Source organism: Leopardus geoffroyi, chromosome A3 (genome assembly GCF_018350155.1).
Source record: "Leopardus geoffroyi isolate Oge1 chromosome A3, O.geoffroyi_Oge1_pat1.0, whole genome shotgun sequence".
Lineage (NCBI taxonomy): Eukaryota > Metazoa > Chordata > Mammalia > Carnivora > Felidae > Leopardus > Leopardus geoffroyi.
This window is the reverse complement of record NC_059336.1, coordinates 64,706,857-64,731,867: the sequence shown is the minus strand read 5'-3', so window position 1 is coordinate 64,731,867 and position 25,011 is coordinate 64,706,857. Positions and strand designations below refer to the sequence as shown.

Here is a 25,011-nt window from a genome sequence, read left to right as displayed (position 1 = left end):
TAAATGGGAAAGAGATTCCAAAGGCTCCTTTTACCTCTGACATTTTACCATTCTACTCAATATGTTAGCCAAAGCTGGTCATACTGTTCAGAGAGAGGCAGTGTCTTCACCACCCAGAGCATCATAAGGACCACCCTCCAAAAAACAGCTCAGCACCCAGCGCCTCTCCCCCACGAGTAGAGGGGGGAAGTGGGTGCTAGGTAGGGATGGCGTCCTGCCAGGCAGACTGTCGTCGTGGAAGCAGAGCCCCACACTTCACCTGTAAGAGACCCGGAAGCATGTGCAGGAGAAAGAAAGCCCTAGCAGCAGACGCATATTGCAAGTTCAGGTGGACAGCTCCAGGATCAAATCGTTAAGCAAAAGACAGGAGCTAGAAAGGTTAACCCAAACCGCACAGGTCAAGGTGGAGACTCCTTACAGACGCAAGACTGTTTTTTTTTTTTTTTTTTTTTTGTATAAAAAAACAGGTATAAAACAGGGCTTGATTCATCGCAGACCCCTTTAAGAGTAGCAAACGGCTACCCTGGGGTAAGAGGTGCTGGGAAAAAACAAGCAGCGCGAAGTCCTCTCGCATGCGGCCTGCCCAGGCAGAGCCCGCGGCTGGCGCAGAGGACTAGGCGGCTGCGCGCCGCCGCCGCAAGGTGGCAGCAAAAACCCGCCAATGGCTCGCGGCGCGCTGCCTCCCGCCTCGGACCTGGTTTTACTTTTTGCCTGGGTTTGCACCGCTAGAGCAGAAGGGGTAACCCTTCAGATGGGGTGGAGGTCTGAGCGCCCCGGCCAGGCTCCCCCGGAGCTTTCTTTGGGTGTCATAAAGGCTCCTAACGTGGTGTCTGGAAACGTCTTGAGAGACTGGTGGAACGCAGACGCCCTGACCCACTCCCCCCTGCCTTACCGCCCTGGGCGTGGCGGGGGCCTGGGGGGGGGGGGGAGTGGGGGGGTGGGAGGTTGGATCCAGTTCTCCCTCCCCCATCCCTGCTCTCACTGCAGACAGGGTCAAGTCCAGGAATAGAGCTTTCCCACTCACAGCTCAGGCGGGAACGTGAGAGCAGAGCGAGTCTGGAAGCTGAGGCTTCCGAGTCTCTCTCCCTGACACCTGTCACGCCCAGCCACCCACCCTCAGCAGACACGTGCGGGCGCCGACACCCACTCGCACAGACTCGCCCTGGTCACGAGGAGCAGACTGAGAGGCCGCAAGGTGCAACGGAAGAATAGAAGGACTTGGCGCGGAGAAACCTGAGTTGGACTCTTGGCTCATTCCATTTTTCTGGGGCTCTAAACCCGGGTTGGCGTCCAGTAAGGAGACGCTAAGCTGCTTGGAAGCACCTCCTCCGCGTCGAAGCGCCGCGGCGGCCTCGAAAGCCTTCCTTGATGTCCCGGTGGCTCAAACGGAAGACCCCGGCGCCGGGCTGAGCGCCTCCCCGGAGCCAGCCAGGAGGACCACGCGCGGAAACGGTGCGCAGGACGGTGCGCGCGTGGAAGTTGCGCGGGGCCCGTGGCGCTAAGACGAAGACTCCGGGCATGGAGAGGCGCGAGTCCTGGGTGCCCTGCTTCATCTCCAACCCTCGGGGACCCCTCGCGCAGGTCCCACTCCCACGCACCTAGGGTGCTGGTCTCCTCTGGTCACTCCAGCTACTCCTCGAGAACCCTTCAGGTGTGGGGCCTGGGACTCAAGCTTTCCCCCTTCCTCCTGTCCCCTAGCGCCCACTCGGAGAGGGTGTTACTGCGCAGCGGAACTAAAGCAGAAAGTGGTGGGCATGGGAGGAGACCTGGCCATACTGGGTGGGCGGTGGGTTTCCCAACAAGGTGCCCCACACTAATTGGCCCTTGGCATCCACCGACAGACCCTTCCAAGGAACATTGTGAACCATATGCGAGGCTAAAGGGCATGATGCTTCTGGAGAAATCGGGGGTCAGAGGATGAGATCTAGGATCAAGTCATAGACCCATAAAAAAAAGGGCAAGCACTGAAATAATGTCATCAGGGAGCCCATAGGTCTCCAACTGATCAAATCCTCCCCCATTTCTCCTTTTGAATGTCTTTAACTGGTTCTGCAGCTCAAGCCCCCTCACTTCTTGCCTGCTTATCAGAAATAGCCTCCTAATCCGCCTTCCTCCCTCCAGCCTCACTCCCTCCAGCCAAATTTCTGAAGCAGAGCTCTGGGTGGGACCACTTGAGCTCTCTACAAAGCTGCCTTTGGCTCCCCAGTGCCCATGGGATCAAGGTCACACAACTTGTGTGACCTCGTAGCTGACCCCCATTCACCCTTCTCTCAGATTTGATTACAAGTCTACTTGTGCACCCAGGCACCAGCCACATCACCCTGCTCTAGAACGCGAACCTTCTCATTGCCTTGGCCCCCTCTGTTCCAGCCTGGCCTTCCCTCCAAGCTATCCAATCCCTCTTTCTGGTGACAGCCACCTCTTTGAGGAGCCCATCCTGTTTCTATCCCCAAAGTTGTGATTAATCCTGAAGCCTCCACTCTCCAGGGCACTATATGCAACCACACTGGGTTTGTTTGTTTTTCAGTGATGACTTTAACTGTCCACTGGACTGTGAGTAACTTGAAAGCCAAGCTCCACTGTGCTTGCCCCTGCATCCCCGGGTCTTATTTTTGGACGAAGTTGGATGTATTCACACCCATAAGCGCACGTCTGTCTGGACACTGTCCCCTCCCCCTCAGGCATGTCTGCAGGTAGATGTGTCCAGAGGTCACGCAATAAACATTTCTCTTGCATCTCATGGGAATCTGCACAGCAGTCTCACCGAACACTCAACAAAGTTCACACATGCACACACTTCACACTCAAATACACACCAGGGAGTCCCATGCACTGTGAAGCATTGGTGGTTCAAAGTGGAGCTCAGTCCCATCTGGGAGAGGAGCCCGCTGAAACCTCTGCTCATCCTCTGGGCTTCAGAGGCCAGTCCCTGTAGGAGGTGCGTTTTGGTTGGGGCTACATCCCTGCAAAGTCCAAGGGCAGGGGCGAGTGGGAGAGTGCGCCCAGACAGGCAGAGCCTGAGGTGGCCGCGCCCCTTCCCACTGACTTTGCCTCATCTTGCGCTCTCAAAAAAGGATCTTAAGAAAGTATTTCCTCTCCTACCGGCAGCCGGCAGCCCACGGGCCAAAAAGATTGATTGGAAGGGGACACCGGACGCACAGGTATGGCGGAGCATATGAAGTAGGTGCTGGCTGTGTGACAGCGGCCAAGTGATGGCCCTCTCTGAGCTTCACTTCTCGTGTAATCAGAGCCGCCAACAACAGCTCAGAGACGTCAGTGCTGGCCGTGGTCTGGATTCCATACGCCCACCTGTGTACTCGTGTCTGTCGGTCCGTCCTTCCTCCCAGCCCGGCCTGGCCAGGCGGAGCCAGAGCGTCCTGGACGAGGTGGGGACGGGCAGGAGGCAGAGGCCCGGTCAGGCTGCAGAGCCAGAGGCGCGCGCGCCCGTAATTAGCGGAGCGTTCAGTCATTAAGAGGCCCTGCTAAGAATTTCTGTTTAATAATGGTCGCAAATTAGTTATAATGGTAAATAGTCATCTCAAAATCCAGCAAACTAAAGCCAGTGCCGTCCTGGAAGGGCTCCAGGCCGCCCCCAGGCGCGGGCCCGGCTATCGCCCGGGTCGGCCCAGCACCACGGGGATCCCGGTGCGGAAAGGCGGTGCGGCCTGAGGACCGGGGGAGTCGGGCCGGGGGAGGGGGGTTTCGGCCGCAGCGCCTCCCAGCGGCCCGAAAGAAGAAAGACGGAGTCCGAGCCTGCGACGCGGGGACAAAGGCCCGGCGCGAGAGCGCCGCGGAGGCCGGGGGGCGGAGCGGGGACTCCGGGAGCGCACACCCGCAGAGCGGAGTCGGCCTCCTCCCAGACCCCCGCCCCAGGGGCCTGCCTCCCACACACACAGCCCGGCTCTCGCTCACCTCTGGGCCTCGCCACTGCCCCTCAAACACGTTTATTAGGTTCTGGACCGCACGCACTCTCCTGCCTTCACCTCCAGGGGTCCAAGAACCCATCCCTGGCCCCGAGCCTCACCTCTTCCAAGGGGAGAAGAGCAGCCGGTGTTTCCTGATCTGCAGCGACCCCAGCCCCACGGCCACATCCATCCTCCCGCAGAGAGGCTCTCCGCCCTGGGCGGGGCAAGCCCGGCCTGAGGAGATACCAGCAGAGGTGGCTTTCCCTGTGCTTTTCTTTCTTGCCAGCACCTTTCTGTAAAGTCCTCAGTGTCTGAAGGGTTACACTCCTGCGGGCTAAGGCCCTTTCCTTTCCCAAAAAAGAGTGTGGGCAGATTGGTGAGAGTCATGAGCTTATTTGTAAAAAGTGGAGAGAGCTGGCTTGGGCGCGCAGACGCGGCCCTGTTCTGTGCAGGGGGAGGTGGAACCAGTGTCTACTCTGGGAGGCAGTTTGTGCGGGGGGGGGGGGGGGGGGGGGGGGGGGGCTGTGTGTGTCATGTGAGTGCAGTCGCCTGTGGGGGTCTCCGAGAGTGCAGTGGGAGGGGGGAGGCTGCTGCTGAATGCAGAGAGGGCACCTTAAGGGCTAGCCTCTTCTGGGCAGAGGAAGCTGCCTGTACCCCCCAGCCCCCAGCCCACCAGGGGAAGGGGTATGTGCCCCCCACCTCATAACACTCGCAGCGCTCAGCTCACTTCCCAGGTCCCACCTGCCCTGAGTCCTAGTGCTCCCCGGGCACTTGGTGGAGATTGAATTGTTCCTGTGCTCACAGCCACACCCTCTCCCCAAACACGCCTGGTCCTCCCCCTGCTTGAACCCAGGAAGTAGTTGCTCCCCGGTTTCCCTCTCCCTTCCTGTTCCTGACTTCCCCACTTTTGCTCTCAACCTTGCTCTCGTTTCTCTCTCTTTCTTCTCCTTTTTCTCCCTTCTCTACAATTTCTCTCCCTCTTCAATAGTCTCCCTTCCCTTCTTGCTCGGTAAAACAAATGCCCCTGAGCATTTGGTGGGGGGCTATAAAACGAAGACCCCCCTTTCCCTGGCCGTTCCCAAGATCAGCCAGGTTTCTCTGACAGTGTTTATCGAGTTCTCTGCCTATCTTTGGGGCTCCAGCTTCCTGGGGTGTGTGTGTGTGTGTGTGTGTGTGTGTGTGTGTGCTGGGAGTGGGCGAGGTTGGGCACATGGGAGGCCTCTCAGTGTCTAGAGTCAGGCAATGTGGTTTGGGGGCTGAAGTGCCTCTGGGGGGCATTTCTTTTATGTCTTTGGGTTGGCTCATGCATGTTGTGTGTCTGAAGGCTTCCTCTTACCTATCCTCTGTGTGTTTGTTTTGGTGGATGGGGAGAGGCTGTGTTCTCCGATTGTATTTATTGCTCATCTGCCCCCTTTCTTATACGGGAACTTTTGGCCCCAGCCATTATATATAGCAGGCGGCACACCAAATGTGTAGTGGTGCTAATGCCGTTTTATGCAGACATGTTTCTTTTGTGGTGTGGATAGCTCTGTAGAAGGTGCGGTTGTGAGACGGGGCATGTTTGTGTGTGCATCTGTGCAATTTGGAGCACGTGTGCCCTAGAGAGTGTGCCTGCAGGAGAGAGGGAGGATGGTGAGTTCTTGCGTTTGTGTGTGAGGACCGATGTAGAATCTGTAAAGAGGACATCAGAAAGGCAGCCCTGTGTTGTGTAGGGAAGGAGGTCTATGGGGGCCGGAAAAGGTTGTTCTGGGGGCAGGTGGGTGTATAAGGAAAGGACTATATTGGGTTTGTGATGAAATGGCTTGGGGCTGAGGTGTGTGCATAACACGTGAGTTGAGGGGTATATTTGTGTCGATAATTGAGTGTGTGTGTGCCTGTGTGGTGTAGCCCGTCCGCCTGGCTGTGCCAGCCTGCTCCTGTGGAGCCCCGCCTGACACTGCAGAGCTCAATCAGCCGCTGCATGAATACACTCGAATGGAAAGTTGTGCTCAGCTGACCGGAGAAATCGGAGCCGGCTAGCACTGCTCCCCTCCTCCCTGGCTCCCTCCTGTCCTTCCTTGGGCTAGGCCTACGCACCAGGGCAGAGGAGGCTAACTCAGCTGGGACTGAGAGGGGCCAAGGTGGTGGGTAGCCGGGCGGACCTGAGCTCAGGGAGCTGGGGCACAGCACGCACCCCAGAGGGCTGGGCATCTCATCCTCGGTGCTTGGGCACGCAGGGGATAGGTGAGGGCCAGGAAAAGCCTCCGAGGCAGCAGCGGATGCTCCAGGTGACAGCCACACAAAGACCTAGGCGGGGACCTAGGTGGCCACGGAGGCGCAGAAAGACAGGGAGAGGGACAAGAGACTGGGTCATCCCCGCTCAGGGAGGCCAAGTGCATCCAATGTGCCATAGGTCTGAGCTCCAGCAACTCTAGTGATGGACTAGGTCCTGAGTGTGCCAGGCTGGTCACTCTTCTTTTCAAAAGAAGCTGAGAGAGCTACTCTGTTGCCACAGCCCATGGTAAGGTGCATGTTCCACCCCAGTTTGGCCCATCTAGTCTTGGGCCTGGCCCTCTCATCGCATCACTGGAGCCCTCCCTACATCCAAAGTCCAGCCAGCCCTGGCTGGTCCCACCACCTCCAACCTGAGGCCCAGCCTGAACCAGCCAGGCTCCTATGCCTCCAATTCCACTATCGATTAGCATCCCCACCCCACGCCGTGGCAGCTTCCAGGTCATTTCATTTTAATCAGCTGTACGTCTCACTTGGGATGATCAGTTGTGTTGGCGCTGGGCAGTCAATTGTGCAGGATTGGAGGAGGGCAAGGAGAGGGGCGGGGTGGGGTCTCAGGACCAGAGCCGGGGGAAGGGGGCAAAGAGGAAGCGGTGAGCAGGCTGGAAGAGGTAGACTGGCCTCTCTAACCTCAGGCAGGCAGCTTTTAGAGGCCAGGGACTGGTACAGATTTTTTTTCCAGGTTTGCTTCCCATTCTGCAGCTGGATTGCCATTGTTTTTCTTTGAGGGAGGCAGGAATGAAGAGAATAGCCCCAGGTTGGCGGTTATTCTTCAAGCCCCTTATCCTTAGGGTAGGCAGCCCAGGTACACAGAGGCCAACGCGCACAGGGAAGACTCAAGTGCCCTGGCTGGGGCACCAGGCAGAAGTGTGCTGTGTGCAGAGCAGGGTGCACACAGGGTGTGTATGCCTGTGCTCAAGCCCACCCATGGGCTGTCCTGGGGCCAGACAGACAGGAGGGATGGTTAATGTTGAGGCCTGCCTTCCCAGGCTGACAAGGCTCATGGGAGGGCACACAGCGGCACATACACTGTCCCCAAGGCACAGTCCACAGGGTTCCCAGGCCGTGGGGGGCTGTGCACAGTGGCTGAGCTGGCTTTTCCACCAGCAGGGCTTCAGTCGGGCCCCACCCTCGAGCTCTGCCCTGGCTGCCCCTGGGATGTTGACCGCCTTGGCCATGGCTTTGAGGGACCCTGAAAGAGAATGGGCAGGCAGCCCATAAAAGGAGAGATCTGGCTGGAAATGGGGCCTCTTTTCTCTCACTCTCATATTTAAAGGGGCAGGGGCCAAATCCAATGTAACGTCGGTAGCAATCAGGGTAAAAGGGCAGACTGGGGAAGCCAAAGAGCCCAACTCCCCCTCTACCCTCTGGTCAGAGTATGCCAGTTATGACCCCTGCCCCATTCCTTAAACGCAGAGGAAGGTCAGCTAGGGGTGGGTAGCCTGGGAGTCATATCCGTGGGTTGACTAGAACAAGGAAATCCACCAGAATGGAGACCCACGAGACACGAGTTCACTGCACCGAAAGGCTCTGCATACACAGCCTCCTCTAGTTGTACCCGAGAGCCACTTCTTGCAGAACTAGGTAAACAGAAACTGCCCAAGCTACACACAAATATCTACATAAAAGAAAACACATGCTGGACACATTGATGCACTATGATGCACTGTGATATACACACATGTATATCAAACACGCATGCGTGCGCGCGCACGCACACACACACACACACACACACACCCTTTATATGCAGACCTTGATTGCACGGTGGAAGGCCAGCATTCAGCATTGCATACATCTTCACTACTCACAACAAGCACTCATACCTCTCCTGCAGAGAATCTGTAGGTAAGGTCAGAAAGTGCACAGTAGAGTATTGGTGTTTGTACAGACCTGAGTAGAAACACAGGATGTGAGAGAGAGTGATGGATGCTAGATAGGAAGACAGACAGGTAGCAGGTGATACCCAACAGAGCCTAGGCCTCCAAAGCTGAAGGTTGCTATGGAGTCTGATCGCCTGTTTTCTGCAGTAGAGAGAGAGAGAAATGGGTACTGGACACTCCAAACTCGCTTTCTTTCTCTGGTATGTTGACACAAGGAGGCATTTTAACTCCACGAGTTTGTCCTCTGTCCCCAGACAAAAAGGAGTCCGCTCCCTGGTTCACCAATCAAAGCCCCTCCAGAAGTCACTCTCCATCAGTCTCCATCAGCCACCGTCTCCTTCCACCCATCAGTTCTGGTTAGTCCGTCGGGTAGGGTCCATCCACAACCTCTATACTGTCTGAGGCAGCCCCTTCTCTGGATTTCAGGTCCAAGTTCTGGGTCAAGTATGTGCCAGTACATTTTAAAATGCAGGTCTGGGATAGGGCCAGTTATCTCAGGCATTGTGCTGTGTAACAGAACAGAGTCTCAAGCTGGGTAGAATGCAGCAGTTCTTCCCCAAAGTCCTGCCACCTAGGTCAATAGTGCCTGAAGTGTGGCATCATGAGGAATGTTTCCCAGAGCAGTGAATGCATGCAGAGATTCTGACACTGCGTGCCAGACCTCAGAACTTGGAAGCTCTCGAGGTCATCCGGATGCCCTGGATCTAAGTAAGGACACACACAGAAACCTTCCCCTGCAGGCAAGCTTGCCCTGGGTGCACAAGGCCCCCCTTACACGCACAGGGCACCTCTGGGCCTGGCGGCCTTTCTGTCCAGCCAGGCCCTGTGTAAACCCCATGGCGAGACTGGGGATGGGGACAAAAGGAAATCGGAAGTCAAAATTAGTTTGGAACCGGGCGCGAAATTCCAGGCACGTTTCTCCCTAATCCTCCTCGCTTTGGAAATTAGACTTTCAAGTGAAGGCAAGTTTTCTGAAATTACCTCTTTGGCTCCTCGGGCGCAGGCTGGCCTGGCCCAGAGCGGCAGAGGCTCAGTGAGCCACCCCATCATAGGGAACTGTGGGGCCAGCGCAGGGCGGGGAGGCCTGGGGCAGGCGGGAACCCGGTTAGCAAAAGGCAGTGAATTTTTTGGTTTTCCTTTTAAAGTGTAAACCAACTGAAGTGTCTTAGGGGCTGGAGAGAGATTCCACTTGATCCCAAAAGACGGGAAGGAATTTCAAGGAGACAGATGGAGATCGGTAAGGCAAGTCAATACAGTCACGCGAGTGGAGTGGCGAGGAGAAGGTCGGTCCCTAAACTCCTCACACTACCTTCTCCTCTGCTCTCTCTACCCTCCGCACCCTGGCTACTGCTGCCCCCCACTCCACCCCACAAAAAGAAGATAAAACCTGTCAGCTCTGCTCTGGATGGGTGAATGGTTGGTTTGGTGACCTTGTGTGTTTACCCTTAAACAACAACAACCACCACAACAACAACAACCACAACCACAAGATGCCAAATACACCCCCAAAGACCCACAAGGGCCGCAGGAAGCTATAATTCCTGCGGACCACGGCCTGGCATCTTTGCTGAAGAAACCACCTGCCTGAGCCCCCCACCCCCTGCGCCCTCTGAGCCTTTCCTTCAGGATTTGGCTTTGGTTCTTTTCCGAAAGGCCTGCCCCCATCTTCCCCCCAACCCCCACCCCCACCTCCAGGAAAAAGCTCACCCCCAGCCTTAAAATTCTGCCCCAGTTCTAGTATCATAGTCGGAGCGGAAGTGAAGGCCGGGCACTGCACCCCCCCAGGCTGCGCACAGGGGCGGACAAAAAACACCAGTCTCCGAGAGTGATAAGAAAATGGAGAATACTGTATTTGCTTTAGAAAGTTTTTACATATAGATAAACACGCAGTTAAGATAACAGTAAAAGCGCCCTACGGGGAGTGAGAGATATCTCCAAAGCAGCTAAGAAATACTTGGAATAGCTTTTGCATAAGAATACTACGGTCTCACTCTCCGCTTCTGCTAGCGACAGGGTCCCTCTGCCTAACCCAGCCCGCCATGCCACGCCTTGACTGCCAAGTCGACGCCAGGAACACCGAGTGGGAGGGGAACCCCAAAAAGGAAAGAGACAGGTGAGCGGGGAGGGCAGAGGAAGGGGGGGGGGGAGAGAATGAAAAGGGAAGAGGAGAAAAAGCAATATCATATACAGGCAATTTCTACACATATATTACAAACTGGGAAAATGACCGATCATTAAGATATACATAATTCATATAAAATTTTGAAATAAAAATAAAAATCTGTTACAGTCATAACTATTCTTTTTCCACATTTATAACCAGTACCCACACAGGCAGTGACAGAGTAGAGAGAAAAAGGTGCTTACGAAGAAAATGATTGTCTGCTGAACAAAAAACAGAAGATTGCATCTTGTTTGACCAATACTTGGACTTAAAAACAGAGAAAGAAAGAGAGCGAGAGAGGAAAGAAGAGAGAGCGAGCAACAAAAGGCAAGAAACATTTGCTATTTCCCTCTCGAGGAGTTCTTTTTTTTTTTTTTTTTTTTAAACAAATTCTGAACGGAGATGGCGGTTTTATTTTTTTTTTCTCTTTTTGTCTGTTTTGCTTTTGTCGTCTTGTCGTCGTGGTGGTGGTCGGTTTTTGTATAGTCGACTCTTTTTAAATCGTTTTAAACTAGAGAGAATATTTTCCCAGATACAAATAAATCGTCATGCAGGTGGGGTGCCGGGTCCGTGGGAACCGAAAGGAGAAGCCGTGCTTGTCCTAGAAAGTATACAATTGTCACCTCTTTTATGTTTTCTGCCCGCAACATCAGCGTTTGTGACTGTCTGTCGGCGTCGCGGTCCTTTGGGGTGGCCGTGGCGGTAGATGGTGGTCGGGGTTGCTGATAGTTTGCGTTTCGTTTGTTATTTTTCTTGGTTTTTATATATTTTTGGCTGGGGTAGAAGTGTGTGTGTACGTGTGTGTGTGCGTGTGTGTGTGTGTGTATGATTGTGTATCCTGATTTCGGTTGGTTCTGGGGCTGGAGGAGGAAGAAGAGGAAGAGGAGGAGGGCGAGAAGGAGGAGGAGGGGAAGGAGGGGGAGGGGGAGGAGGGCGGCCTTGGCTATCATACATCACATTCCGAGTCGCTGGAGGTTACCGAGAGGATGGAGGTGCCGGTGTCCGCGCGCTCCGTCAGGCTGGACACGCTGGTGGTGGGGCTGGCCGCCGTAGACGGCGACTCTGCCGAGCCGTGCGTGGGGCAGCCGGGCTCGGCCAGCGAACGCATGCCGCTCGGTCCGATGGCCTGGTGTTGGAGCCTGCGGGAGACAGAGAGCGGCACCAGCCCTTGACACAGCGGCCCCGCCACAGAGCTCCGTCAAGCAGCCTCCCCGCGCCGGCGGCCGCTGATGCTCCCCAACCTCCCCAACCCCGCGCCCCTCGCCACCACCCCTGACTCTGCTCTCTGCGCTCATTACTTCTCGCTACCCCCCCCCACCCCCGCCTCCAAGCACCCGGCTGCAGAGCCCCCCAGCGCCGGTCTCGGCTCTCTTCTCTCCTTCCCGGGGTTCGCTGGAGCTTCCCAAAGCTTCGGAGCCGGCCTCAGAGGAGAGGTAGAACCCGAGGCCGGGCGCCTGGGGAGGCCTCCGGATGCAGCGTCCCGAAGGAGCAAAAGTCTGAGAGGGACAGGGTGCTTCTTCCTCCCCAGCCCCTGGGACTCTTCAGACTGAGCCGGCTGCCGGGAGCGGTCGGTCCCCGCAGCGCCTCCTGTCCCAGCTCCCCCAAACACACCCAGAGCTGCGGGGTGATCGTCCGCAGACTCTCCGGGCAGGACACGCTGGCCTTGCTCTCTGAATCCCTGCGCTGAGCGCAGGAGCAGGGGAAGAGAGAACCGAGAAGCCGGAAGCGGAAAAAGTGGGGAAGAGGAGTAAGAGAGAAAGCAGAGAAGAAGGCAGGAGCGGGTGCAGAGCAGTCTCCGTCTGTCCCTTTCGCACCAGGCAGCCGCTGCCCGAGCCTAGAGTCTCTGAGTTCCTACGAGGAGGCCTTCCCCTGGTCCCGGGGGAACTCCCCCTCTCAGGCGAAAACCTGGCTCTACAGGCAAGGGTGAGAGGGCGCGGGGCTCAGGCCTGGGCCACGTAAAGGAACGCAAACACACTCGCTCACTCCGGGAACTCACACCGGGCCTCAAGCCCCCGGCAACTGTCAGCAACTGGGGCTCCGCTCCCTGCGGTACATCAGGCCCAGAGCCTTTGCAGGCTGGGTAGGGACACAGGCTCCTTACCAGGGCTTTTACCCAACTTCCTCCCATCCCCCTTCCCTCCCATTCCGTGCCCTTTCCTCCTCCTCTTTCTTCTAGTTCTTTTTCTCCCGACTTCCCCCAGGCCCAAGTCTGCTGACTGGTCAAGCCCAGTCAACTTTGTGACTTTGTGGCCAACTTGCTGGTAGTGGGGTTGCTCCTATTCCTGGTGGCTTCCCAAGTTAATGTACCAAGGGGATGCTCCTTGACTGAGGCTTGAGGGCTAGCACCTGCATGCATGTACACACACACACACATACACACACACACACACACACACACACACACACACACACACACACACGGCCTTTCTACTCCCAGCCTGATTTTCCTGCTTCCCGTCAGGCAATTTGCAATGAAGGCCTGCTTAAAGGTGGCCACCGACCTTTTTCATTTTGTGGCAGAGACCCAGGTTCAGTTTCCTTTCCATGACATTGTGGATTCCTCCTGGGTTTTTGCAATGCATGGAAATAAGAACCAGATGGCAAGGACTGCTTTCCTTCCTTCCCTGTCTGTAGGCTCCAGAGGAGTGCCGAGCTGTGGAAGGGCTGAGCAGGTAGCAGGGTGCAGCAGGGCTAAGGTGCCCAGGGCTGGGACCAGGGGCCGTGGGCACTCAGATCTCTCCCTCTCTCTCTCCCTCTCTCTCTCCACCCTGCCGAAAGCCCCTCTCCGACAAAGCAGCCAATAATCCCGCTGACCGTCCCTCTTCTGTGCGTCTGGGCAAGCAGAAACTTTTCTCCAACTGGCCAGGGGGTCGCGGCTTCTCGAGTGCTCGGCAGCCATTGGCACCCTGCCCCATCCGCCCCCATTTCAACCCCTCTCTCCCTCCCCAGCCCGGGAGACGGTAGCCAGGCCGCGGGCCCGCCACTGACCTGTTCTTGGCCGCCGCGGCGCGGTCGCGCTGCCTCCGGTTCTTAAACCAGTTGCCTACTTGTGTGGGAGTGAGGCCGGTGGCCTGCGCCAGTTCGCGTTTCTTGCTGGGGTTGGGGTAGGGGTCCTGCAGGTACCACTCCCGCAGCAGGCTCCGAGTCCGCTCCTTGAAGCAATGCGTCTTCTGCTCGCCGTCCCAGATGGTGCGCGGCAGCGGGAACTTCTTGCGCACGCGGTACTTGTCCACCGGGCCGAGCGGGCGGCCGCGCAGCTTCTCGGCCTCCTGGTAGTGCGCCTCGAGCCACATGGCCTGCAGCTTGCCGTGAGACTCCTTGGTGAACTTGTGGTTCTCCAGGATGTGGTAGAGGTCGCGGAAGTTGCCCGTGTGGAAGGCGACCACGGCGCGCGCGCGCAGGATCGACTCGTGCTTGTTGATGGCCTCGCACGCCCCGGGGGCCACGGGCAGCGACCAGAGGAAGCGGCCCAGCCGCTCGATGTCGCCCGTCTCCTCCAGCGTCTCGCAGACGCTGGCCACCTGCTCCGGCGAGAAGTTGAGGGTGGGCAGCTGGAACATGGACAACTCTTCCGGGGGGGCCCTGGAGCCGCCGCCGCTGCCGCCGCCGCCTGCTCCGCCAGCACCGCCGCCTCCCGCACAGTTCCCGCCGCCGCCCGCGCCGCCGCCGCCGCCGCCCGCACCGTTCCCGCCGCCGCTACTCGCCAGAAGTAGGGAGCGGTGATGAGGATCAGCGAAGTTTGGCAACAAGAAGTGGGAGGAATAGAGGTCTAGGGGGGAGCGGAATACCATGGACTGACCTGAGAGGAGAGGAGAAAATTCAGGGAGAGGAAGAGAGAGGGGAGGAAGAGGAGGAGAGGGGCGATGAGGACCAGGAGGAGGGAGAGGAGAGGGGGGAGGAGGAGAAGGAAAGGAGGGGGGAGCAGGAGGAGGAGGAGGGGGAGGAGGAAGGGCGTAAGGGACACCCACACCCCACACACATCCACACACACACACACCCGCGCAGCCACATAGAGAGGGAGGAAGGAGAGCGGCCCGGTGCGCGCGCGCAGAGAACCCGAGACAGAGAGGGAGAGGAGAGGGAGAGGGAGAGGGAGAGAGAGAGAGAGAGAGAGAATGAGCGAGAGAGAGAGCCAACCACCGCCGAGTCAAGATTCAGCGATTCCACAGCAATCGCCCTAATGACAACAGCCTCATAATATCTCCCCTAAATCCACAGTGAGTGCAGCATTGAAACATTTTGTTTCGCTTTTCTATTGGTCTGCGGCGTGTCGTTGTGGCGTTGCCACGGCAACCGCTGCCAATCACTGTCAGCCCTGCCAATCAATACCGAGAACGTAAGGACGGTTTTACCACTTAGCCAGAGTTGGGGGGGGGGGAGGGGGAGAGGAGGGAAAGAGGGAGAAGGGGAAGAAAGATTTTTTTTTAATCTTTGCAACTCTTAATCTCGCCACTTCTCTCTCTCTCTCTCTCTCTCTCTCTCTCTCTCAGCTCCCTTCTTCCCTCTTCCCCAAAGAAGTTGATCCAGAAATTCAAAATGCCGTGGGCATAGAGTTGTTGAATGGGATGAGCAATTAAAGGGATTTTTGTCGGGAAGTGAGAGGCTCCCCATGCCGCCTGAAGGCCGAAGGCCAGCCCTCAAGTAGAGCCCGAGGGCCGGCCGAGCAGGCACGGTTTGCACACGGTGTGCACGTCGGGCTGTCTCTTTCTGCCTATGTGAGCACTAATACTGGTGAGGAAGAAAGAAGAGATGAGATCATGGGGCCCACTGCACGCTGACCCTAGCTGCTGCGGCGGGGTTCCCGGATTTCGGGGGGCACCTGGCGCCTGAGAGGCTGAGCTCAGGCCCCAGGGTGTTGGAAGCCGCTCTGGCCTCCCCCGTCCTGGTTCATCGGCCACGTTTACCTCGATTTCATCTGCATTGGATTCCACCCGCTTCTCTTTCCTCAGCTCTGGGTCAAGGAGCCTTGATTTCCCTTATTGCCTTGTATTTTAAAATACCAGCATAAATAACAGTACACTTCTTTTTATCTTGAAAGGCAAGCCACGTCTTTGTTTCCCCCTAGACTTCAGCTGTGTCCCCTGGGAGCTGAGAAGTCTGGAACCCTCTGGAGCGCCCTGAAATGCCTGCTACCTCTACTCCTCCAAGGAGCTCTGGACTTGCCTACCAGCCCCAGAAGGACAGTCAAACTTTAGAGGCTTCCCCAAAGAAGCGGATAGGCCTGAACATTGCATGTTTGCTCATATTGTAAAGGAAAAAAAAAAATAATACAACTAATTTACCTAAGCAAAGTAACATTACAAGCCTAAAACAGACCCCAAAAAGCCCATAGGATACAGAGAGCCCTTCCTCCCTCTGGCCACGGTAACCCCCCTCCCCCACTCCCAGGGGCTGGTAGGGGTATTTATTCTAAGGTATGTTGCTTTTAAGAAGATGTAATCAGCATCTTTAGTGGGGTCTCCCTTTGTGAGGCCTCTGTAACTATGGAAGTGTGATTTACGCAGATTTGTCGGGGTCAGAGACGTCTTTCCCCTGAGCACTGTGTATATTTAGACAGGACTCGGTTTGGTGTTAAAAAGTGTATATTTTGAATGAGTTCACACACAGTAGCCAACAATGCCCACATTGTCGGCCCGTGTACAACGCGTATTGAAACGCAGCGTCCAGACTTCAACTAATCTGCCCTCAATAAAGCTGAAATAATTATCCTAAGCTGCCTTTCCAGAAGAAAAATCATTGAGGAATTCAAAACTCTTTTTTTAAAAAAAAAAAAAAAAAGATCTTTTCTACATTCCGATGCAGATCGGGGGGCGAGGCACAGAGTCCACACCACTTTGGAGATCTCAATGAGGGAGGAGAGAAAGAGATTGAGCGAGAATTTAAATGGGAAACCTAACGTGACTAGGGCTGTGAGTGTCCCACCCCGAAACCCTGAGCTCGGGCCCTGCTTAGGCCCTGACTCCCGCAGAGCCAGGCCTCCTGGAAAGAGAAGTGCAAGTTGCCGTTGGAGTCTCTCCTCTGGCAGGGAGGGTCTGGACTGGGCGTGGGGGACGATACCAGCCGCTCAGCCCCAGGCAGCTGAGGGTTGCGGGTCCTAAACCCCACGACAGAGACAGAGAAATATTCGCTCAAAGGGAAGACCCGCCAAGTCCCACTTCGGCTGATCTCTCCCTTCCAACTATCTTGCTTCCAACCGCGAGGACTTCTCCGTTCAGCTTCGAAGCTCTGGGCGGTCGTTCACGGCGGGCCCAGAAAGAGCCCTAAGGTTGGGACACAAAAACAGACGCTTCATCTTTTCTTCCCGATCCCTTTCTCTTGTAGGGGAAGGATTATAGGCTGAGGGGTGGGAGGGGGAAGGGGCAGGAGGAGGAAGCGGGGGAGGAAGGAATGAAAAAGGGGAGGGGAGTGGGTATTGTGCCGCGTGTGGGGGGAGAATTCCTACGGGTGGGTTTCCGAATATTGTGTTCAACTTTTTGAAAGCAGCTCGTGACCCCGAAACTGCATCCCCTGGAGCCGAGGACCCAGGCGCCGGGCGGGCGGGTGAACCCAACCAGTCCCCTCCCCGTCCTCACAACCCCCGCCTCCGGGTGGGGGCGACCCGGCCTCTCCCCGTCGCAGCCCGGCCAGCCCTGGAGGGAGGCTGGGCAGGTGCCGCGGGCTCTGCCGAAAAGTGCTGAAATCAAAAACCGTCGCCACTCAAGGAGAATTGAGGTAAATGGGGCCGAGGCTCCGCTCGGCGACACCCCGGCCCCCAGCCTCGTCCCGGGGCGCCTGCAGACGCGCCGCACCTCGCCTGCTGGGGTGGCGACCGCGACTCGGGAGTGCAAAGACTGGCGGAGGGCGGCTGCGAGGCGCGCAGCTTTGTGCGCCGGGACAGAGCCGGCGCGGCGGGGCCGGCGGCCAGCCCCGGGCTGTCAGACTCCCCGCAGAAGCGAGCTCCGCGCCGCCCAGGGAGCCAGCCTCGCGGCCCCGCTGCCGCCAGCGCCTCTCCCCTCTGGCCCGAAGCACGATGTCCGCCTCCGGGAGCCTGTAAGTTGAGAGTCCAGAGAGCTGGGTGTTGGGGGGAGGCGGGGCGGCGGGTCTTCCGCGCGGGTGACTGGACCGGCTCCCGCTGGAGCTGGGAGCGCAGGCTCCATAGGGTCTGGGTCTAGTAGGTCCCCCTGGCTGTGTGGGGGAGGGGACTGTAGAGCACCCGAGCTTCCCCTCGCAAATTTCCAGGCGCTGGGCGTTGGAGAGGGGGCGTAGGAGCAGAAGGACCTCGGGTTCCGGGGCCCGGGCGCCTTTCACGCCGCTCTGGGGGCCCGAGGCATTGAGCAGAGCGAGAGAAGGGAGCTGAGCCTGAGGGACATCTGGAAGGGGTGGCGCGCAGGGGGGCGCCAGCACCCTGGGTCTCTCAGAGCGTGGAGATCCGGATGAATGGGTCAGCCCACGGGGCCCACACTTCTCCCCTGCCCTCTGGCCGCTCAGACTCCCGGATCTGGGACTTGGAGCCCATACAGGCCGAGGTCACAAAACTGCCACCATCGTCTCTGCTTTAATCTTGGGCCAGGCAACTGGCAGGACTGCGTACAGGTGGTGCGGGGAGAAAGGGCGTTTGAGCTGGAGAGTGTCTTTCTATTACTGGGACCTGCGGGGCATTTATTTACAAAACCAGCCCCGACCCCAGCAGTCTCAACTCCACCGGGAGAGGTGTCTGAGGACTCACTTCGTGTTTGGCGTTACCGGGAAAGCCCAGAGGTCTGCAAGCCTCCCGGCTGGAGCAGCTGCACCCATTAGGCCCTGCTTAGCTCCGTAAGGCCGGTTCGTCCCGGGGGGCAACGGCCCTTCCGGCCCCCAGGACATCGGGAGGCGAGGGCTGTTTGGGCCTCCCCGCAAGCTGCAAACTGAGGCGCTAGGCGCGGGCGGCGGAGGAGGGCGCAGGGGAGCGCAGCACGTAGGCGGGGAGGCCGAGAAACCCTTCAAGGACCCCGATTACTTTCCTTTGAATGAAAAACAACAACAACAACAACAACTGCTCCCTCCCAGCGCCTCCGCGCCCCCCCCCCCCCCCCCCCCCCCGCGCCTTAGCCTCCGGGGACCCGCGCTCCCAGCAATTGTCGCTCGGGACAGTAAACACAGCTCAGTTGCCTCAACTTTCTCCGCACATAAAAGTTCCTGGCGTGCGGGGAAATTTGAATATTTGATCAGCCCCTTTGAGTGACCCTCATTAGCTTGGCGCCCTGCTAAGGCTCCGGCATTGCAAGAAAGCTGCTGGGCCCGGCATTTGTATGCCTTGTTAGCGCTGCTTAATGAAGCTGCCCCGACCGCTCAAAGGCGGCCTCCGGGGCCGGCGCTGCGCACCTCTCGGCACCCCACTCTGCCTAATGAGCCCCACCGCCCGCTGAAGGCCTCCTCGCCCCCCACATCCTCAAACAAGAGAAGTTTGGCTCAGTCTTGGGCCACCACACCTCCCACTGCCAGGCCCAGGAGAGTGGGCCCAAGCTGGGTCCCAGCTGGCTGTAGTGACCCAGCCGGAAGAGGGAGAGAGGTGGGAGACTTTGGGGTTGTGAGTCTTTTGGGCTGGGGAGGAGGGTTGCGGCCTCAGGTTCCAGTCCAGGGAGTGCACTGCCACCCTCTCCCAAGAGGCCAATTTCCAACCATTTACCCGGGTTCCTTTAAGATGCACTGGACTAATGTTGGGGTGGCAGAGGGCAGATGTCCAGGGGAGGGTCCGTTTTCCACCCTCCTCCCACACCACGTTCCTTTGGGCTCCACTGCCCGGGAGGCTGCCTATGTCTTTGCAGGGATCTCTTTAGGAGAGCCAGAACGGATGTGCTGGGGAGTGAATTTGAGCAGGGGTGGGCGCACTCCTCTTCAAACCATCATTGCCCTTCCACCACAGACCCCAAACAATCAAACACAGTCGGCACTGGCAACTACAGCACTACAGCCTACCTTGAACCAGCCCCTCTTCCCTCAGAGAACCATGCCTTCTCTGGTCTCTCTTTACTCATGCTTCCAGTCCTTAGGAAGCCTAAAGAAAGCACTTGAAGCAGGGCCCCCCTGTACAGGACCAACTTGCTGCTAGGGCAAGATGGGACGAAAACAAGCCCGAAGGGGAGGAAGAAAGGGGGTACTTTGGAAGGAAGGGGGACCAAAGCCACCATCTACTTCCCCTTGCCTCAGTGGGGCAAGTGACAAGCCAGCGACTTTAAGGAGGCCCAGGACAAGTTGTGTTTCAGTCCTCTGAAAAAGGAGTAGACTCTCTCTCTGCCCCTTCCCATGCCCTTTTGCCTGGACGGTTGTCACTAAAGGTCCCTTCTTGAGCACCCAGTTCTTGGACTTTGGAGGGCTTGGGGAAGAGGCTTCTCGCAGAGGCACGTTCTTGGGACTTCTAGAGGTGCCCCCCACCACATGCCCACAATCCCTCAGATATACAGCAGGCTAACCAGGTTGGTAGCCTCAGGACCCTATCCCAGGGTGGCCACCTCTAGGAATGAGTGGCACCCAGCCAGTCCTCACCCTCTGCCGACAGGCCAGCAAGGCCCTGGGATAGCAGAGCCTCTAAGTCCATCTGGTCTGCTCCTCTTTCTTTCCCCCAGCTCAGCTGGCATGCCCCGCCCCATTTCCCATCCCACGACCCCCTAATTTAAGCCCAAACTGACGATCTTTAGGGATCATCTCTGCACTGGGCAAGATGGTGCCCGGGCCTTGATCCATCCAAAGGGCAAAGGTAGGAGCGGGCAAGCGAGGAATGAACGATGTTGGAGAGAAAGGGGACCTAAAGCGGGGTAAAGCCTAAGGCCAGGCCCACCAACTGCTCAGGGGAGGAGGTGAAGGGAGGGGGCTAAGAGTCCGCAGGCTTCGGTCGGGGCAGCAGGGACCTAAGGCGTCGGCGTGGGGGGCTAGATCCAGAGGAGAGGGGCGGGGAGGCGGGGGTCGGGGGAGCGCGCAGGACGGAGGGGGGGGTGCGGCTCTTTAAGAGCCACACCACTGGCAGGAGAAGCGCGCGGCCCGGTGCTGGTAGCGCATTGACCCCGAAGGGGATTTAGCGGGAAGGGAGCGGCCGGGCTCCGGTGGCTTTGTCCGGGGGCGACCAGAGAGGCCGAGGCACAAGAATAAGGAGCGACCGCGTCATGAAAGGCCGCGCCGAGGCGGCGGCGCTGCTGCTCTTGACTTCTGAGCAGAGCTTAGAAAGCTTGTCCTGGCTTAAGCCGAACTGCGAGCGCTGGGCCCTGAGCGCCGAGTCCGCGGGCTCCGACAGCCCGGGCCTCGGAGCCATGGGATGAAGGGAACTGGGGTGGCAAGGATGCTTTTGGCTCTGCAGCTCCCTGACCCTAGCGCAGAGCTGCTAGCCTGACTGGCCGCTCCAGGGCAAGGCCAGAGAAAGAATTTTCTTTTTCCAACTTCGGCTTTTGGTTTTGTGTGTCCACTTGGAGCAGCTCCGGAACTGGCCGACCCCAAATGGATTCCCAACAGGTGGCCGGGTAAGTCCATTTAAAAATTGTGGTCATACTATCAGCTCCTCCAGGGCCTCCTTCCTTTTTCCCTCCCAGGTCCCCCCCACCCCACCCCGGGCCTCTCCGAAATCCCCGTGCTCCTTTCCGGGGTGAAGGCAGGGAGGATGGTGGTAGTGGCGATGGGAGGCACCCTCTCCCTGAGGGTCCTCGGTCCCCCGGTTCCAGCTCAGGATTGTTGGCTGGAGGGCCCCGCGAGGCTCCACCCAGTACCCCCAGGTCCCAATCACTCTTAGCTCCGTTGTGGGCCCTGATACCCCTAGGTGTGTGTATGTGGCAGGGGGTGGGAGAGGTTGAGTATGGGAGGACACGCCGCAGCATTTCCCCAGCGGAGACGACAGGAAGGGGGCGGGGGACCCCGTGGCCCGGCGGCCTTTGTGTGTGGGGTTAAGGCAGAAACCCAACTACACACCCTCTTTTCTTCGAGACCCGGGATCCGGCCCGGGGGAGCCCGCGCCGGCTGTACAATAGCCCGCAGAAGGGGTTCTTGGCAGCCGGGGGTGGGGATAGGGTGGGGGAGGTGGAGGGGGCGAGCGGAGGGAGGAGGGGGAAGCTGAGAAAGGCAAAGGCAAGAAATCCCCGGCGTCCGAGGGAAAAGTCGGAAAATGTCCTCGGAGCGCGCGGGAAACAGAGGCGCGCGCTCGCGGGCTCACATCCTCTCTGTCACCCACTCTTTCACACGCATTCACAACCACTCCACACAGGTAACCCACGCACGCGGACCTTGCAAGTGCTGGGTCGCGAGCCTCCGAGCCCAAGCCGAGCCGCGAGCAGAGCCACCCTCCTACTTCCCCAGCTCCCCGGGACAGCCCTGCCGCCTGGCCACCGGTGCCCGGAGAAAGACGGGGGGAGCTGGGAGAGCCCCCAGGGATGGGGCTCTGGGAGGATCTTACCTGCGGAAAGGTAAGGGAAGCCGGGAGCAGGAAGCAGCGGCGGATAAATATTCATTAGGAAGTATAAGTGTCTCCTTTTAAACCGCGCGGCGCGCGCTCTCGCTCCTCTCTCTCTTTCCCTCCCTCCCTCTGTCCTCTTCTGAGGCTCTCTCCCCCTCTCACTCAGCCTCCCCCCCCCTTTCCTGCGAAATGCCGAGTGGATCCCCGTCTAGCTAACCTGTTGGGAAGCCTGAGCCCTGGGCAGCACCTCCACAGCTGTTTGCCTTCGCTCTTGGGGAGCGCGTTCCCCATCCACCCTCCCTTCTCTCGCCCAGCCCCTCACCCCTCCTAAATTACTACATCATTAGCTTTATTTTCCGGCGTGGAGGGGGGGGGGTGGTGGTAACGGCACAGCCCGATGCACCTCCTCAAAGCAGGGCGAAAAGCCGGCGCTGAGTCTGCCCCACAGCCACATCCCCACCCAGTCATCTTTCCTCCCCCCCACCTCCTGCCATCTCCACCTCCATCCTGAATCAGCCTAACTCCCCATCCCTCCTTCCCTTGCCGCCAACAGTCCGATCCCCGGCTGGGTCAGCAATGAGATGCCAGGTCTGCAGGTTCAACGCGCGCCTTGATTGGAACTTCACCCTGCATTGGGTGCGGGGGTAGCTCTCTGAGTCCCCCTTTCCCACGTAGGTTTTATAGCTTCACCCTGAGTGGGCACCTGGGCATCTTAGGTCTTATGATCAAAACACGGGGCGCACTCTCAGGCCCTCGCCTCGCCAGGCCTCAGGGTCCCCGGGCCACAGCCTTATGGCCGGACTTGGAAGGCTGCGTGGAAGGCGGGGGAGAGGTGGCCTCACTTTATGCGATTGCGCAGTAGAGACAGACCTACCGACTGACTGACTGACAATGGCCTTTTACAACAAACTGACCTGAAGTTAGACGCAAGTCTGCATCTTTCTCCCTCACGCTCATGAGAAAACACATCCACAGGATACCAGGACTGCACACGTCCCCGCAGGATCCCTCTGAGCATCGCTTGCAGCAGCAGGCGAGCAAGCACTCACACACCCCATCCCCACCCCCGCACTCCCCAGGCCAACCCTCCAGCGGCCCCGGAGACTAGAAGGCAGGCGGGCTGGCAAAGCAGCTCCCAGCAGAGGTATACAACGCAAGACTGCTACCGGACGACCTTGGCCACCTTTCTCCCACTCCAGCCCCCTAGACCCACTCCAAGTGCTTTAAGAGACGGCGTGGTCCCAGGTGCTTGGGGGTGGCTGGACCCCGAGCTCCCGCTGCCTGCTGAGCTCAGAGCTCCGAGGTGGGGGCGGGAGGAGGGGCCGAGGGGGCGGGCCCAGACAAGTTCCCAGTTACAAATACGGCTGCTCTCACGAGGCCTAGGAGGAGAGCTTCGCCCCCAAAGACTCGTAACGCTGGCCGAGAGGCACCGTCACGTCCACTCTTGGGTCCTGCACCTTCCCCAGTATCCTGGGGCTCTTTCGGCCATTTGGTGGCCCGGGGATGGAGCGGGGTCTCGAGCCTCTAGGAGACCTAGAGAACCCGCTTCCCCCCCCACCCCCCACCATTTGGCCCCGCCAAAATCCACCAAGACCAGTCCCAGCGGCTGTTTCCACCCTTCCAGAAGGGAGTGGGAGGCAGGATCCTTGGAGGGTCTGCGTCTTCTTGGAAAGTTGAGAAGTTGGGCACATGAAGATGTAAGAGAGGCCTAGAGGGTCCCGGGGCTAGGAAACCCTATTAACCTCTCATTCCACCCTAAGGTCCAAGTTTGCACTTGCACACCTTCCTCCCCAAGCAGACCCAGCAGGTCGCACGTCAGGCTTGAGCAGAGTCACCTGACAGTAAGTACATGGAACGTACGTGCAATTGTAACCGAGTACACGCGGTGGAATTAGAGGAACACTAAAAACAGAATTTGAGGAAAAAAAGAAACGTCCACAGACATTTCCAGTGCGTGGTCCGGTTGTCCAGATGCAGACAAAAGCCACAATGCCCGCGCGGAGTGACCCCGGCCACAGCGGGAGAGTGGACCGAGTGAGGATGCAGGCTGTGAAGCCAAGGGCTTCCTGCTAGATGGACGTTGGTTCCCGAGGGAAAAACTTTGTTGAGCCGACTGCGTGAAAGGTTTCAGGTCAAGTCCAGGAGACTACCTACGAAGAGCACCTCCTCCACCCCAAAGCTGGCCCTTTCCCCTTGCTCTGGGTCAGAGACACCCAGAAGAGGGCAATCCAGGAAAGATCCGTCTGGATCAGCATCATTTATTTGTTGTTATATTATTGGTTTGGGAGATTGCATTCTGAAGGAGGATGAAGTGAAGAGCAGAGGCGCACTTCAATGCCAGGAGATTCCTAATACCTAATGGGAACTTTGGGCTCTAATCAGGTTGGAGAATCCGGAGGGTCCCTTCCACTCCTCTTATGCTAAATTTAGTCTTTAAAAAAGAACATTAGCTCATCTCCACGTCTTCCTGCCTTTTCCCTTCCATCCCAGTCCCCTTTGTGTAAAATAAGTCTGCAAAAGAGCACTCCAAAGAAAATTGAATTATTTGGTTTATTAGACTACGTTTCTTTGTGAGATATTGAGAAGTTCTCCCTCACCTACTCCCCTGTCCCAGGAGAAAGTCCTCGTCCAGGCCATTGGGGGTGGGGTACTGAAGAGGAGGGATTGATTCCCAGAGTAGCTTTCCTGGAAAGGCCCAAGCAAGTGCACAGCCTTGTTTTTGGTTTCAGCTCTGTTTGCCTGCCCCGTCCTGGTGAACCTTCCAGACAGTAGCCATCATGGTTTCCCTGCAGAAGAGGCAGGCACACTGGATGCAATGATGCCCTCCCCTCCCCAACTGTCTCTCTGAAAGTAGAGGGTAAGTTTGGGAAGATTCTTTCAGACAAAACAAGAGAAAAAAAAAAGAGGACGCTCTGGGCCAGCAAGTCGGATGACCACCCTCCAAGGGGGCAGAGGAAGGTCCGTCTCCTGAAGAAGAGATGAACCATCTGGAAAACACTGCAGGAGGACACTTTTAAACAAATGTGGTTACCCTAGAAATGGAGGGGGGCTGGGAGTATGAGTAGGGAAGGATTTCTTCCCTTTGGGGGACAAACACTGTGTCCTTTCAATTTTTCCCAAAGATACATTTAATTCCTGGAAATTGTAGTGTTTGTTCTTGTAGATGTTCTAAACAATAAAGAGTGAAAATCATTTTAGACTCAATCTTCCTTGGAAGGGCATTTTCTTCCAAGACCTTTTTCTTTCTCCAGGTTTGTTCTTCTTTATTCCCTAATAAGGGTCCACCTGCTGATATGCTTCAGGAAGAGACTATGACAGACAGCGAAATGAGTAAGGAGACCATCACTCCCAAGCCGGGAGTCACTGCCATTCCCCATAGCTGAGACTCGGGACACAAAG

At 57.5% G+C, this 25,011-nt stretch overlaps 1 protein-coding gene and 1 long non-coding RNA gene across 8 annotated transcripts in view; one reads left to right on the top strand and one right to left on the bottom strand.

The window, feature by feature from the left end:
* SIX3 (SIX homeobox 3) overlaps nt 1-22,651 on the bottom strand; it is a 101,628-nt gene extending 78,977 nt beyond the window's left edge. For 3 of the 5 annotated variants that reach the window (XM_045445912.1, XM_045445915.1, XM_045445916.1), the window contains exons 1-3: nt 21,613-21,724; nt 13,212-14,022; nt 11,203-11,362 (exon numbers count right to left, since the gene is read on the bottom strand). In XM_045445912.1, coding sequence (XP_045301868.1) covers nt 11,203-11,362; nt 13,212-14,022; nt 21,613-21,667 — 1,026 coding nt within the window. In that variant the 5' untranslated portion in view covers nt 21,668-21,724. Of the gene's footprint in view, nt 1-9,885; nt 11,363-13,211; nt 14,023-21,612; nt 21,725-22,526 lie in introns of those variants that run through there. The other 2 variants (XM_045445913.1, XM_045445914.1) reach the window with 2 other exon arrangements.
* LOC123580726 lies at nt 16,656-24,804 on the top strand. 3 transcript variants are annotated; one of them, XR_006703429.1, is made up of 3 exons: nt 16,656-17,252; nt 20,645-20,689; nt 21,424-24,804. It is a non-coding gene; the product is annotated as an uncharacterized LOC123580726 (long non-coding RNA). The 3 variants fall into 3 exon arrangements; XR_006703428.1 differs by lacking the exon at nt 16,656-17,252 and adding an exon at nt 17,265-19,935; XR_006703427.1 differs by lacking the exon at nt 16,656-17,252 and having other exon boundaries at nt 20,157-20,689.
* The last annotated feature ends 207 nt before the right edge of the window (nt 24,805-25,011 follow it).